At 46.0% G+C, this 13,649-nt stretch overlaps 1 protein-coding gene across 2 annotated transcripts in view; it reads right to left on the bottom strand.

The window, feature by feature from the left end:
• Positions 1-13,649, bottom strand: part of LOC124128417 (cryptochrome-1-like) — a 53,523-nt gene that overhangs the window by 3,655 nt on the left and 36,219 nt on the right. For both annotated transcript variants that reach the window (XM_046491833.2, XM_046491832.2), the window contains exons 9-11: positions 12,764-12,904; positions 12,226-12,383; positions 8,907-9,100 (exon numbers count right to left, since the gene is read on the bottom strand). In XM_046491833.2, the coding sequence (XP_046347789.1) occupies positions 8,907-9,100; positions 12,226-12,383; positions 12,764-12,904 (493 nt within the window). The remainder of the gene's footprint in view (positions 1-8,906; positions 9,101-12,225; positions 12,384-12,763; positions 12,905-13,649) is intronic.

A 13,649-nucleotide genomic window follows, 5' to 3' on the forward strand; every position in this document is an offset into this window, starting at 1 on the left:
TGGCAGCGACAGTTGCCACATATACTACCAGGGCCTGGCAGCGGTAGTCGCCACATTTACTTCCAGGGCCTGGCAGTGGTAGATGCCACATATACCACCAGGGCCTGGCAGTGGTAGATGCCACATATACTACCAGGGCCTGGCAGCGATAGTTGCCACATATGCTACCAGGGTCTGACAGCTTTAGTTGCAACATATGCTACCAGGGCCTGGCAGTGGTAGTTGCCACATATACTACCAGGGCCTGGCAGCGGCAGTTGCCACATATACTACCAGGGCCTGACAGTGGTAGTTGCCACACATACTACCAGGGCCTGGCAGTGGTAGTTGCCACATATACTACCATAGCCTGGCAGTGGTAGTTGCCACTTATACTACCAGGGCCTGGCAGTGGTAGTTGCCACATATGCTACCAGGGCCTGGCAGCGGTAGTTGCCACATATACTACCAGGGCCTGGCAGTGGTAGTTGCCACATATGCCACAGGGGCCTGGCAGCGACAGTTGCCACATATGCTACTAGGGCCTGGCAGTGGTAGTTGCCACATATACTACCAGGGCCTGGCAGTGACAGTTGTCACATATGCTACTAGGGGCTGGCAGTGGTTGTTGCCACATATACTACCAGGGCCTGGCAGTGGTAGTTGTCACATATGCTACTAGGGCCTGGCAGTGGTAGTTGCCACATATACTACCAGGGCCTGGCAGTGGTAGTTGCCACATATACTACCAGGGCCTGGCAGTGGTAGTTGCCACATATACTACCAGGGCCTGGCAGTGGTAGTTGCCACATATACTACCAGGGCCTGGCAGCGACAGTTGCCGCATATGCTACAGGGGCCTGGCAGTGGTAGTTGCCACATATACTACCAGGGCCTGGCAGCAACAGTTGCCACATATACTACCAGGGCCTGGCAGTGGTAGTTGCCACATATGCTACCAGGGCCTGGCAGTGGTAGTTGCCACATATGCTACTAGGGCCTGGCAGCGACAGTTGCCACATATACTACCAGGGCCTGGCAGTGGTAGTTGCCACATATACTACCAGGGCCTGGCAGTGGTAGTTGCAACATATGCTACTAGGGCCTGGCAGCGACAGTTGCCACATATACTACCAGGGCCTGGCAGTGGTAGTTGCCACATATACTACCAGGGCCTGGCAGTGGTAGTTGCCACATATACTACCAGGGTCTGACAGCGGTAGTTGCCACATTTGCTACCAGGGCCTGGCAGTGGTAGTTGCCACATATGCCACAGGGTCCTGGCAGCGACAGTTGCCACATATACTACCAGGGCCTGGCAGCGGTAGTTGCCACATTTACTACCAGGGCCTGGCAGTGGTAGATGCCACATATACAACCAGGGCCTGGCAGTGGTAGATGCCACATATACTACCAGGGCCTGGCAGCGATAGTTGCCACATATGCTACCAGGGTCTGACAGCTTTAGTTGCAACATATGCTACCAGGGCCTGGCAGTGGTAGTTGCCACATATACTACCAGGGCCTGGCAGGGGCAGTTGCCACATATACTACCAGGGCCTGGCAGTGGTAGTTGCCACACATACTACCAGGGCCTGGCAGTGGTAGTTGCCACATATACTACCATAGCCTGGCAGTGGTAGTTGCCACTTATGCTACCAGGGCCTGGCAGCGGTGGTTGCCACATATACTACAAGGGCCTGGCAGTGGTAGTTGCCACGTAGTTGCCACATATGCTACCAGGGCCTGGCAGTGGTAGTTGCCACATATACTACCAGGGCCTGGCAGCGGCAGTTGCCACATATGCTACCATGGTCTGGCATTGGTAGTTGCCACATATACTACCAGGGCCTGGCAGTGGTAGTTGCCACATGTACTACCAGGGCCTGGCAGTGGTAGTTGCCACATATGCTACCAGGGCCTGGCAGCGGTAGTTGCCACATATACTACAAGGGCCTGGCAGTGGCAGTTGCCACGTAGTTGCCAAATATGCTACCAGGGCCTGGCAGTGGTAGTTGCCACATATGCTACCAGGGCCTGGCAGTGGTAGTTGCCACATATACTACCAGGGCCTGGCAGCGACAGTTGCCACATATGCTACCAGGGCCTGGCAGTGGTAGTTGCCACATATGCTACCAGGGCCTGACAGCGACAGTTGCCACATATGCTACCAGGGCCTGGCAGCGGCAGTTGCCACATATACTACCAGGGCCTGGCAGTGGTAGTTGCCACATATACTACCAGGGCCTGGCAGCGACAGTTGCCACATATACAACCAGGGCCTGGCAGTGGTAGTTGCCACATATACTACCAGGGCCTGGCAGCGACAGTTGCCACATATACTACCATAGCCTGGCAGTGGTTTTTGCCACTTATACTACCAGGGCCTGGCAGTGGTAGTTGCCACATATGCTACCAGGGCCTGGCAGCGGTGGTTGCCACATATACTACAAGGGCCTGGCAGTGGTAGTTGCCACGTAGTTGCCACATATGCTACCAGGGCCTGGCAGTGGTAGTTGTCACATATACTACCAGGGCCTGGCAGCGGCAGTTGCCACATATGCTACCATGGTCTGGCATTGGTAGTTGCCACACATACTACCAGGGCCTGGCAGTGGTAGTTGCCACATATACTACCAGGGCCTGGCAGTGGTAGTTGCCACATATGCTACCAGGGCCTGGCAGCGGTAGTTGCCACATATACTACAAGGGCCTGGCAGTGGCAGTTGCCACGTAGTTGCCAAATATGCTACCAGGGCCTGGCAGTGGTAGTTGCCACATATGCTACCAGGGCCTGGCAGTGGTAGTTGCCACATATACTACCCGGGCCTGGCAGCGACAGTTGCCACATATGCTACTAGGGCCTGGCAGTGGTAGTTGCCACATATGCTACCAGGGCCTGACAGCGACAGTTGCCACATATGCTACCAGGGCCTGGCAGCGGCAGTTGCCACATATACTACCAGGGCCTGGCAGTGGTAGTTGCCACATATACTACCAGGGCCTGGCAGCGACAGTTGCCACATATACAACCAGGGCCTGGCAGTGGTAGTTGCCACATATACTACAAGGGCCTGGCAGCGACAGTTGCCACATATACTACCAGGGCCTGGCAGTGGTAGTTGCCACATATACTACCAGGGCCTGGCAGTGGTAGTTGCCACATATACTACCAGGGCCTGGCAGTGGTAGTTGCCACATATGCTACCAGGGCCTGGCAGTGGTAGTTGCCACATATACTACCAGGGCCTGGCAGCGGTAGTTGCCACATATACTACCAGGGTCTGACAGTGGTAGTTGCCATATATGCTACCAGGGTCTGACAGTGGTAGTTGCCATATATGCTACCAGGGTCTGGCAGTGGTAGTTGCCACATATGCTACGCAAGTTAATCCCATTATTAATGTTTCTGGTTATAAAAAGGTGTTCATTGTTTATCGGGACTTATGTTTGTAATATATTTTATAAATTTTATTCAAAATTTCATTGAATAATGTTTTCATTAATTTCGGCTAAATTATGTGTGAAGTGACTAGTAGATCCCACAACTCACTGTTATTTACAGTAACCACCATATTTCTGCTTTTGATGCCTTGAAACAAATTTTAGTTGCAACAGAATGGATACATATATCATAAATGCCATACTTTGACTTGTTAAAAGTCTTATTTGAGCTGTTTGACTATTAAATTTCAATATAACATTTTCGCAATATCAAAATACATGTGGCGGTGACTGGTCCAATTGTTCCATAAGTAAAAATATCCAGCAATAGCAATCACCTGTACCAAAGTGCTGTGCTTATGGTTCTTATAATCTTAAATATATATAGTGAAAGCTGCAACTAAAATAACACGATGTTGGAATAGATTTTTTCTGATAAAATAATAATTTCAAATACAATTTCTTCCGACCATTGCATCAAATTATTTGAAGTTGGGGTACCTTTTACCGGTAGATGCGGGAGGAAACGTATGCACTGCTGATTGGTGCTTCCAGCTTAGTTTACGAGACAATACACACAGTAATCTTAATGTCTGCATATAAAACAATGCCTTGGAGAGCAGGAAATACAATTTAAATGGTAAATCATCATAGTATAGCATAGCATTTTCTAATAGCATGGTTATATTGAAAATCCAATTCAAACCTCTTGAACAAACTAGGGTGTCATCATTGGTGGATGTAAAGCATCAATCAAGCCCTGACATTTCAGCTTCATTGGTCAGGTCTTTTCTGAGGAGGTGTTTATGACAGATAATTCACACAAAAAAAATTAAAAATCCAATATGCCAACTGGCACCCAGATTTGATTTTCCAATCAAAATGCCTTGAACAAACAAAGTTTCAGGCTTCTTGCCCCATAATTTTTTTTAGAAGACAATACATTTTTCTTGTTTTTAATAAAAGATGGCTATATGGGAGCCACATAGAAATTCCAAGTTTGATGCATTTAGTGAGTGAGTGAGTGAGTTGGGTTTAACACCGCTTTTAACAGTATTCCAGTTATATCACGGCGTGTCAGCTTAATGTGGGAGGAAAGCCCGAAGTAATGCAGGTCTTAGACATTTACCACTTCGGTGAAACCCACGAGCACGGGTATGGTGCTGACAAACCTAGAAACATAATCGGGGCGAACCGGGATTCGAACCCACAATCATAGGTTTCTGGCGTGCCCAAGGGACGCAACTCTGCACAGCGAATCGCGCCGCCTCAGATGTTTGGGCCACCCGTGCCCCCTTGATGCATTTAACAAACTTGACCTGCTTATAGTAACAAACATCCACACAAAATTTCAGTTGAATCCATCACGACATTTCAGAGAAGAAGTTGAAAATGGAACAAGTTTTTGGACAACAAAGACGAAGCTGATGGACAACAGACGACAACAGACTTTCGGCTACATCTGCTCACATGGCCGTTCAGGACAAGTGAGTTGAAAATGATCCATGGACACATTGTGATATTAAATTCAAATGATGTGATGCACAAGATGATTCATTTTGTCTCAATACCTAAAATGAGCATTTCTGATTAAATGCAATGTTTTTATACTTACCTGACACTACACAGTGCTTTAGCTTCCCTACCTTATACAAACAGACAGTGCTGCAACGAAGAGACAGTTTAAGCAGACTACAGCCTGTGCCTAGGCATTCAAGAGTTATCCCCCTTGGCCCCTACTCCTCATATTCTTCACTGGAAGACATCAGACGTAGAGTACACAGTGGCTCCAAGGGTAAGGCGGAGGAGGAGGACAGAGTCCGGGTGGGCCTATAGGTGTAGCTTCAGGTAAGTATAAAAACATTGCATTTAATCAGAAATGCTCATGTTTTACCTTACCTGACGGTACACAGTGCTTTATTCGACTGATGGAAGGCGGGCTTACCGTGAGAAGCGCCAGGCACCCTGAAGAAGCAGAATTAAACCGTCCGGCAGGAAACCCAGCAGGTGACAGCAAGGTAGCAGCTCCCGGAACGGCAGGCAAGGGGATAAGATGCAGGTCAAGCCCTCTCGGAACAGAATGGTGGTCTGACGGTAGAGAGAACAATGCTTGACAGAGCCACTTGTGGAACAGTGGCCTCCACTGGGAAAGATGTGCCTGGAAAAGCAGAAGGCCTGGAACGACTGCCACTTGTCATCATATATAGAGTGGAGGGACGCTGAGCTCTGGAAACAGCCGCCGCAGCAGGAGCTGAAAAACCTTTAGCGATCAGTGACTTCTTGAGACACGTCAATTATGCAGACTGTAACTGTCGGGGTCTGGATGTGGTCGTCCGGTGTGAGGATTGAGCAGCTGATTTGGCCACGCCGGGAGACGCCACATGCGTTCTCCCGCGAGCTGACGGAGCTTTCGGGACGGCCAGTAAGGCGCGACCAAAATCAGATCCAGAGGACAGGTCCGGGACGCCTTCTGAATGACCTGGGGGAGAAGAACTGGGGGTGGAAAAGCGTACACGCTTAGGCCGACCCAGGACAGAGCAAGGCCATCTACCTCCCAAGCAGCTGGGTCCGGGACAGGAGACACGTACACCGGCAATTGGTGGTTGCACACTGTTGCGAAGAGATCCATGTTGGGAGTCCCCTGGCGATCGCACAAGAACCGGACGGTTTCCAGGTGGAGCATCCACTCCGTGGGGGACGGACAATCCTGTCTTGACAGGGAGTCGGCTAAGACGTTGCGACAACTTGGAATGTGACGGGCTTGTATCAGAAGAGGGAGACTGTCGGCCAGATGAAACAGGCGAAAGGTCTGCTCCAGGAGAGAAGCAGATCGAGTCGACCCTTGCCCGTTGATGTAATACACCATCATGGAGTTGTCCCAGGCGACCATGAGACAGCTGTGAGCGGAGTATCTGACGCCAATGATGAATCAGCCGAATGACTCCCCCCAACTCAAGATTGTTGATGTGCCACGCACGTTCCGAAGGAGTCCAAAGACCGGAAGCAGTTTCCTGGAGAAGGTGAGCGCCCAATCCTTGTAGAGATGCGTCCATGAAGAGATGATCAGTGGCCTCGAAACTTGACATAGGAGAACCACTCAAGACGTTCGATGGGACTAGCCACCACTCCAAGAACGGATGTAAGTCCCTTGGCAGAGGAAGAAGGGGACCCAACAGATCTGAGTGCAGAAATGGCAGGAGGAACCGCTGAGGGGACGCAGTTGAAGATGACCCCTGGGATGGGTTATACGTGTGAATAACCACAGAGCCGTGGAAATGCCAAATGGGAGCACTTTCGACTGAAAGTGCTGGCCCCGGAAGACAAAGCGTAGGAAACCACGATGTGTTGCCTGAATGGGAACGTGCATAATGGAGGTTGAATAGCCCCAGATTGTGGATCATTCGAATTATGGATGGACCCTTCTTGGGCACCAGGAAGACTGGAGAATAAAACCCAGGAGATCCACTGCATTCTTAGCGATCGTTATCGGCCTAGAGATCTGGCACATCGCGAGGCCGATATTGAGTAGTAGTCAGAGGAGGAACGGCACGGAACTGCAGGCGGTAACCGTGGCGGAGGATCCAGGTAACTAATGGATCCTGGAGCAGCTGCCAATTCCTCCAGTAGGTCTGAAGTCTCCCTCCTCCTGGAGACGGATGAACAGGGACAACTGGCAGAGGGAGTTGCCAGTTGTCGGGTGTCCAAAGAAAGTCACTCCGGCGCCGGTCCCCGCCGGAAAAGCATCCTCAGTTGGGGGGCTTGTAGGTCCGAACTGGGACTGGATCGGACTTCCGCTTCAGACTAGTTCTCTTCCAAACATATGTTTTTTTCGCTGCTGAGAGAGCTGGAGGTACTGGACTGAGAAGAACCGGCGAGCATCCGAACGTCTTCATCAACAGGAGGGTAGACGTTGGCAAATGTCATAAAGTGAAAAGGATAGTGTTCCTTCCGAAATCTCCGAACTTGAATCGATGTCTGGACAGGCACTGTTGTAAAAGCAGTGTTTAATGACGTGGCCACATCAGCTATCAACAGGTCACGTGGGAGGAGAACTTCTCCAGACTCCGAAACTTTGTGCTCCACCTGGAGGGAGGCGCCTTGCCCAGGCGAAGCACAAGGGAGATGATCCACAAGCCAAGCAGGCATATCAGCAGGAGCAGGACACTTCGTCATAGTCCGGTACAAAATGTTATTCATCATCCAAAGGGTGGCAAGATGACATAAAGGAGGAGTCCAGACGTCTGGCGCCGGGACACCAGATGATGAAGCGTGTCGGCAATGTTCTGCGAGACGAAAAGACATCCTGGCAACATATAAAGCTGGCAAAAGTCCGGCGAAGAGCCTGGCAAAAGCTGGCGAAGAGCCTGGCAAAAGCTGGCGACGATCTGGCGCTGGTGACGGCCTGGCGATAGCTGGTGATTGCTGGCGACGGTGCGGAGAGCGCTGGCGAAGTCTGGCGATGAGCCGTCAAAAGCTGGCGACAATCCGACGCTGGCGACGGTCCAGCGAGTGTTGGTGATCCGGCGAGCACTGGCAACGATCCGGCGATCTCTGGCAACCCTGGCGATAGCGGACGAAGATTCGGTGATAGCTGGCGATCCGGTGACGCCTGAGGACGATCCAGAGATAACTGGAGACCTTTCCCGGCGATAGCTGACGACGTCGCTTGACAAAGGCAGCAGTAGGGTCGTCAGGAGTATCAATTAAACAATTAAAAAACATAATACGCCTAATTAATAGGAATTATGTCAATAAAAAGCCATAATCAACAAAATAAATGAGAGATTCACCAATTGCTTAAGAAAACTATTACAAAAAAAGGACATTAACATGTAACATGTACTGCCAAATACAACACCTGATGCCACTTGAAAAGGGAAACACCATCACCAAACAAGCCGAAGGGTGAACAGGGCTCACTAATACACCAACTTCGACGCCAACATATTTCTTAGTTCAAAACATGAAAAAAGCAATATTTTGTCAAATTTTTTTTATCAAAAACAAACTTTGCACGGCAACCCTATTGGTATAGAAACTGTACCCCCAATTGGAAAAAAATCCATGAAGTAGTTCTCAAGTTATAGGTTGCACAAATGTTGAAGTAAAACAAACCATTCTAAGTTCAAAACATGAAAAAAGCAATATTTGTTCTGAAATTTCACATATCAAAATCAAACTTTGTATTGCACCTCTCCAATTAGTATAAAAACTGTTCGCTAAATTTGAAAAGAATCCATGCCGTATTTTTCAAGTTATAGGCTGCATAAGTATATTTATACAAATTCTAAGTAAAAAATAGAAAATATCAGTATTTTTCAGAAAATCCAAAATATTGATATAGAAAGCGTTCACCAAGTTTGAAGTTTTAAGTAATAGGTTGCACAAAAAAATGTCCTTGGAAGGACGGAATTCCTTGGTATAACTATATATTCCTGCCCTATAAGGTCAGTGGTATAAATAAGAATTGTGAAAATACATACTCTTGTCCTTGAGGAAATGCATGACTCCATCCATCATTTCCTTGTTCTCCTTGGACACCTTGCGATGGTCAACCATAGGCTTTGGGTAATCTTTCCCAATCACACAGTTGGCCTTCTGCTGAGTTTCCAGAGGGGCCTTCCACGGCTCGTACAGAAACACAAGGGGCATGTCCTTCAACTCAGGGATGTAGCGTCTGAAACACAAACCAGCTGATCCCTTAAAACCCGAGTACCATTAGTACAGAAGCTCAGTTTCATTCAGTGTGGGCAAATCTAGAGTGGTGATCGAGCTTGTGCAAAACCAATAAATTTGTCTCAAAATCATACAACCCAATACTATGATACAATGAGTTTGCAATAATATTTTTCTAGTTTTTTTAACATTTAGAAAGCACAAGTAGTTCCAGCATTTTTATGAATAGCCTAGGGAAAGGACAAGGACCTATACAGTCAGCGTTTTGACACATTCTATCCTTACTAATGTACATAATTACGCTCATGGGCCTAAAAACGGAAATAATTCCGCATTCAGGCCCATGGACTTGAATTCAGGTATTTAATTTGAGTGATCTTCCTTAAAATATCAGTAAAATCTAAATATGTTTTACACTTGGATACTTATCCTGCATTACTACCTTAATGCTTCTGCTACTGTTTTTTTACTTAGGAGACGGAGCTGTGAGAGGTCTGGCTACAGAAGTTGTTGTACCAACCAGTTGTGTGGCTTACTTCCTCCCACTGCTACCACATGACTGTAAGTGGCGACGTCATATACTAACACATCACAGCTAGTAACAATATCTGGAAAACTTTGCGGGTAGGTATAAAGCAATGGGAGGGCACTTTAGATGTGGCAATGCAGGATAAGTATCCAAATGTAAACAATATTTAGATTTTACTAAATAGTTACCCTTATCCGGCATTACCACCTTTATGCATTTTCATCAGACGGAACGGAGGGGGGCATACCTTCAGATGGAATTGAGGACAGACCAGATAGCATCCTGAGTGGGGAAAAAAGGAAACCGCAGACCTCCCTATCCAATAGAGCCACACGAGAGAAAGTAGGAGGTGTGAAATCCAATCATGGAAAAAGGAAAAGTAGTAAAGGACGGCCAAGTTCTAAATTCCCAATCCAAGCAGCTGGAATAAGTAGAAACATGTAACCCTCTAATCTGGGGTAATTACCACCAGAGACTGTCTGGGGTTTGTGACCACCAGTGGACCAAAACAATGGACAACTTGCACATCCTCATGTGCCACGCCTTGGAGATAATGAGTTATCGATGCTAAGGGAGGAACGGTGAAAGATCTGTCCAGCTGTCCTGGGAGTTGACTCTTAGCAATGACATGCTTGCGCAGCCCAAGATGGACGGCACCGTGCACCCCACGCTCAAACCATACTTGGGAGACGCCAAGGGCATGCAACCGCTGAAGCTAATGTCAAGAGAAACACTGTCTTTTTAGTAAGTTTCAAGAAAGATGAAGAGTGGAGTGGTTCAAAAGGAGTGGTACAGAGCGATTTCAAAACCACGTTCAAATCTCAGGCTGGGGGACGAAAATTGTCACGTTCATCCTCCAGACGAAAAAGGAACTGCCAACACCGAATTGAGGGCTACCAGATATATAATTATGGTACTACCCTTGAGGTGACACTTGTTGCGGAGATGGAGAAGGAATTCAGTCATAAACTGCAGTGACGGTCCTGTTTCTGATTCTTACAGAAGGATTCAAAGGAACACCATTTGTCATCATACAGGGTACGTGCTGAAGGTCTATGTGCTAAGGCACATACATAGACGGTCGATTTGACGATGTTGAAATGGCATCATAGTACATAAATGAAAGACACGATTAGGATTGTCCTCGGTAAGACCCTGATCAATGACAATGGCAGATGAGGCCAAGATGAATAAGGGCTTGAGTGACCACCGTCTCCTTATCAAAGAACTGCAGTAGAAGCATTGAGGTTGTAATGCAGGATAAGATAAAAAATATAACAACGTGGCAATGCACTATATACACTACGCAAATCGTAACGTGCATTCAACAGTCCGGTTCAAAGTTAAAATTCATGTTTTATATTTTCTCAGTGAAAACAACTAGCGGCTTCTTATTTTTTCAGTAAAGGTTTTCCCTTGAAAGAAAACATTAGTTTCTGAAATCGAGCCCTGAGGTTAATTTCAGATAATTTCTTTTAAATGAGAAAGTGCTATTTTGGGGATTAGGCTGGGGGTTTATATACGGGAGGTCCCGGTAGTGTTGTTATATATCCCAAACAGTCAGTTGTTGACATGAACAAGCTCCCCTTTATATGAACACAGCTGATAACTTTCAAAACAATGTCTGAATTAATGCACAATTCTTAAATTATGTCGATCCTGTGGGCCAAATAGGGCCCTTATCCTGCCTTGTAGAATAATTGACCAGTTGTAGTCATTTAGTCCTACATAGTCCTACATAGACAAGTGAAGTAACACATGTGAATGTTCCCATTATTGAGCATAGAAGCTAGTTTCATGATTTTCTTTTCATAAAATCTGCACACATTTTCAGAAGGTGCTTGAAGGTGTATTTCGTCAGTGGTGACCTAGACCTTCAAAGTCAGCCAGAATAATAGAAAGGCTGATAAATGAAGTGAGTTTGTATTAATGGATATAATGTTACCCCAAAATTGCAAGAAATGCAGGTTGTTTTCTGATGTAGAAAAGACCGGGGCAATACAGTCTTTGTGGTGTTTTTTCCCATTATCTTCAGTGGGATCGTACTCGGGGCTTATATCCCCTCAAAACGAAAAAGTGTGTTAGTCGCTTATGTCAGTTTGTGTCATTGTTGCAGACTGAATGAAGTTGGCTTAGTTGCTATTTTAAACTGCTAATCACTACAAACAATGTGTTAGTTTCAGATTGGACGAGTTGTCACAGCACCCACTAAACCATGAACCAGTGATGGAACCGGTAGTTTGGACAACCAACTATATTGTTTCTAAAAGGGTTAACTCCATTAATTTTCCCCATTTCAGTAGTATTGCACTATTCCACAGCATTCTGCAGTCACTGTATTTTAAGGATTAATTTCCAATTTAACAAATGATGGAAACAGAATCATGTTCTATTTAATGTACAACTAGTCCCCATCAAAATCGTGTGAAATGTGGTGTATTTGTATCAATGGGGTGCAGATAAACAAGGTTTCACTACACCACAGAGTCAGCCAGTTACACATTATGAAACAACCCCAGGCTGTTAGATATGGATTGGTATTGCCCTGTTCTGACACACAATCTCTATGCTCATTTCTATATGAACAACAGCCCTACCTGACAAATTCTCCTGATGGGTCAATACGGCGGCCGTAACCAACTGGACAAAAGCACTTGGAGCACTGCAGAATACGTTCAAATGCAGAGCTGGATACCCACATCCAGTTTCCTGCACACACTGACCAATCAGCATCAAGGAGATAGGTCAAAAATGTCTGAAATGAGATAACAAGTTTTTATCACCAGTGTTTTCCAAGACTCAATTCCATTCAGTGTATTCATATATAACTGTTAGGCCAGAGGTCAGAATGCTTGACAGTGTGGAACCGGTTAAACATGTTACAAGGATTCATTTCTTAATAACATGGCATAATATATGAATAGAGATAGATTTCATACAGTCGTTTTGCTCACATGTGACATTAAAGAGATAAACTTGTATTTATTTGGATGTACAAAGTGATTTAGTTCACCTTATTTTTTCCTTAAATTATCTTATTTACAACATACAAGCAAAAAGTGAAATTCATCTTCGGCGACATTTAAGGAACATTGTCTACATAATCTGCCTCAAAGTGTTGTAAGATATACTGACCCGAAGTCCTTCCTCCCAGCTGATCCACAGGTCACCTCTAGTGAGGAAGCAGGCGACGGCGTGGCGGCACACGTGGTGGATCCAGCCCTCACTCCGCAGCTGCCTCATACAGGCATCAATCCAGGGAAAGCCAGTCATACCCTGCAACACAACACCTCAACAATCTCTCACTGGCTTCAGTAGATAGAATTATCTGAATCTCTTAATCCTCAGACAAGGCCAACTTCTTTTTCTTGTTTTAGGGATGTTTTTTGCCAACTTGCCAAGATTCAGAAGGCAAAAGATACACAGTGCCACATGAAGACTGTGTAGCTCTCCTCAATCTCTCTGGCATATTTGTCATAGGTCATGTAAGGCTAAAGAAGGATAAGCAAAGGAAATGGCCAAAGCCTCAACCAGACAGACATCCTCACAGCATGTTCACCTATTTTAAATAGAATTCATGCATAACTCGCTGTGCAGAGGGCCACTATGACTGACAGTATACGAACATGATAACATAATAACAAGTTTTATTGTTGGTCATGGCACATAATTACTATATATCACATTTCAAACAAAGCCTCTATTTATCAAGGAAATTATCTGCTTGTAAAACATCTTTGCTACTATACGTTATTCATCATTTGAAAGGTCTAATCCTACTGTTAATACATATGAAAGTTATGTTTATCACATTATTTAAATAATGCATTTACAACTTAATTATGTTTGTTTTAAATAAAAAATATTCATTCACAATGTCGAGATTGAGCACCAAGGAAGCAAAAATTTGACGATTTTCGGCAAATATAAGATTTCATAACATCCACTATTATGTACGCTCAGTAACATGGGCCAATACCAGGAAATATTTTGCTGATTTTATTTATTACTTTACATAATT

The sequence above is a fragment of the Haliotis rufescens genome, unplaced genomic scaffold (assembly GCF_023055435.1).
Source record: "Haliotis rufescens isolate VD_foot unplaced genomic scaffold, xgHalRufe1.0.p SCAF_15, whole genome shotgun sequence".
NCBI classification, from domain to species: domain Eukaryota; kingdom Metazoa; phylum Mollusca; class Gastropoda; order Lepetellida; family Haliotidae; genus Haliotis; species Haliotis rufescens.